This window comes from Protopterus annectens, chromosome 3.part0, assembly GCF_019279795.1.
Source record: "Protopterus annectens isolate FY-2018-M chromosome 3.part0, PAN1.0, whole genome shotgun sequence".
Classification (NCBI taxonomy): domain Eukaryota; kingdom Metazoa; phylum Chordata; order Ceratodontiformes; family Protopteridae; genus Protopterus; species Protopterus annectens.
The window spans coordinates 1,985,557,392-1,985,559,292 of record NC_056731.1 but is presented as its reverse complement, the minus strand read 5'-3'; the positions used below and the strand labels follow the sequence as shown (position 1 = coordinate 1,985,559,292).

General features: G+C 35.3%; 1 protein-coding gene across 1 annotated transcript in view; it reads left to right on the top strand.

Moving 5' to 3' along the window:
- Nucleotides 1-416: 416 nt before the first annotated feature.
- Nucleotides 417-1,901, top strand: part of LOC122797236 (vasoactive intestinal polypeptide receptor-like) — a 513,255-nt gene continuing 511,770 nt past the window's right edge. The window contains exon 1 of the mRNA XM_044066085.1: nt 417-605. Coding sequence (XP_043922020.1) covers nt 417-605 — 189 coding nt within the window. The remainder of the gene's footprint in view (nt 606-1,901) is intronic.

Sequence of the window (1,901 nt, the reverse complement as noted above, 5' to 3'; positions counted from 1 at the left end):
TAGGGGCTTATGATGGAATTCAAAGGCAACTGCATTAATTACTGGGTGTTAAATTTGACTGGTTAGAAAGATATATATATTGTCTATGTCATTTGTGTGCAAGTGTATAAGGGGAAAGATCATGTCTCAATAAGAAAAGACTAAGCGAGAAAAAATATATATTACTATCGAGTAGACTGAAGACTAAACACAAAATACCTTTTTAACAGGAATTCCATATATTACTATTCTTTGCACCGGAAAAAAAAAGACAAGAAAATGTGCCTTTAAGGTAACAGAAAATTGAAAATATTGTTGACTGAAGGCATGGTTACGCCAGATGTTATTTCATGTACCTTCACTGAAGCTGTATTTAGGAGCCATATCCTCTTGATTAATTAAAAACATCCCTTAATTACTGCTGCTTATGTAAAATGATGTATTTAAAATTGCATACGGTTGTGCTTAACATGATATTTTTTACTTGTTTCAGGAAATTTCACTGTACCAGAAACTACATCCACATGCACCTGTTTGGCTCTTTCATCCTCAGAGCATCAACTGTCATCACTAAAGACGTAATTTTGTTCTCTGATCCTGTGGTAGATCACTGCACACTATCAACGGTATAGAAGTTTAAGTTCAATATTTCAGAAAATATTTTAGTGTGATGGTGTTATAATGTAACTGTGACAAACGGGTACAACATTCAGTTATGAGAAAGTACAGTATAAAAGTTTGCTGTATGCCAGATGGTTACATTGTGCGGATGCAAAACCTCAGTATGTTTTCCCTGTCCTCTGAGGTGGAGTAAACTTGGAGTTGATTATATGAAGCAGTAGACTGGAGTGGGGCAAAGGCCCTGGATTTGGAGGGGGAGGGGGTAAGCCCCAGGAGAAAAACATCTGAATATTTTGCTTTTATGAATATTTTTCAGATGATAATACACTTGGTCAACCTGGCATATCACCAATTGATCTGCACCCAGCAGAACAAGAAGCTGGAATTTCATTTTTGCCTTATTTAAGTGCTAAGGCTAGTTAAAATGCTGTACATAAACTGAATTGAGTCAAATATTGCATCTTGTATTACCTGACTTTTCTATGCAGTTTTAAATATAGAGTTTCCAATATATTATAATATATAATTCTAATTAGATGGGCAGTACATTACTGTCTAAAAAGTTGAAAATATTTTGTGAGCTTTGCTTTAATGCACGCTGGACATTATTTTGCAAGATGCTTTGAAAACCTAATTTGACTTAACTGCACAACACTTAGAATTCAAGAAACTGGATGAATATATGTTTCCATCAACCAGCATACACAAAAAAGGGTAAACAAATTGCCAGCTTTCATTTAAACTGTACAGTAAGGAAATCAAACACAAGAACAAAGTGAAACCACTATCAGCAAAATGCAAATCGACCACAGACTTCATGTATAAACTGGACCTTGAAAATGTATGCCATCCACAAACTAGAAGTGTTCAACATATAAGGCACTTGGCATATAATGGGTCCTAAGTTGGATTTCTAGAGTTAATGATTTGATTTAGGACTTTAGGTCAAGCTAAGAAGAAGCCAGTATCCAATCAGATAAATAAAGAATGATGACTATTCCTTTTGGCATGCACTATTAAAGTTAGTGTAAGATGATAAAATGACATTCTGTAGGAAAAACCTGTGTGAGAGCCCAGGTTGCATTATGGTGAATGGAGATAAGAATTTATCTTCATACTAAACACCTGTAAGCTGAATTTCATGGGGCAGTGTGAAAGGCCAACTGCTATGACCAGCATTATTTTGTTGTAAATAGAATGTGGAGTCCACAAAACAGGCCCTAAAGTCAGCAGCTCATTGTATAAGGCACTGAGAATGCAATGTATGAAATATGGCATTAGGTTCTGAAAGCTGTATGCAT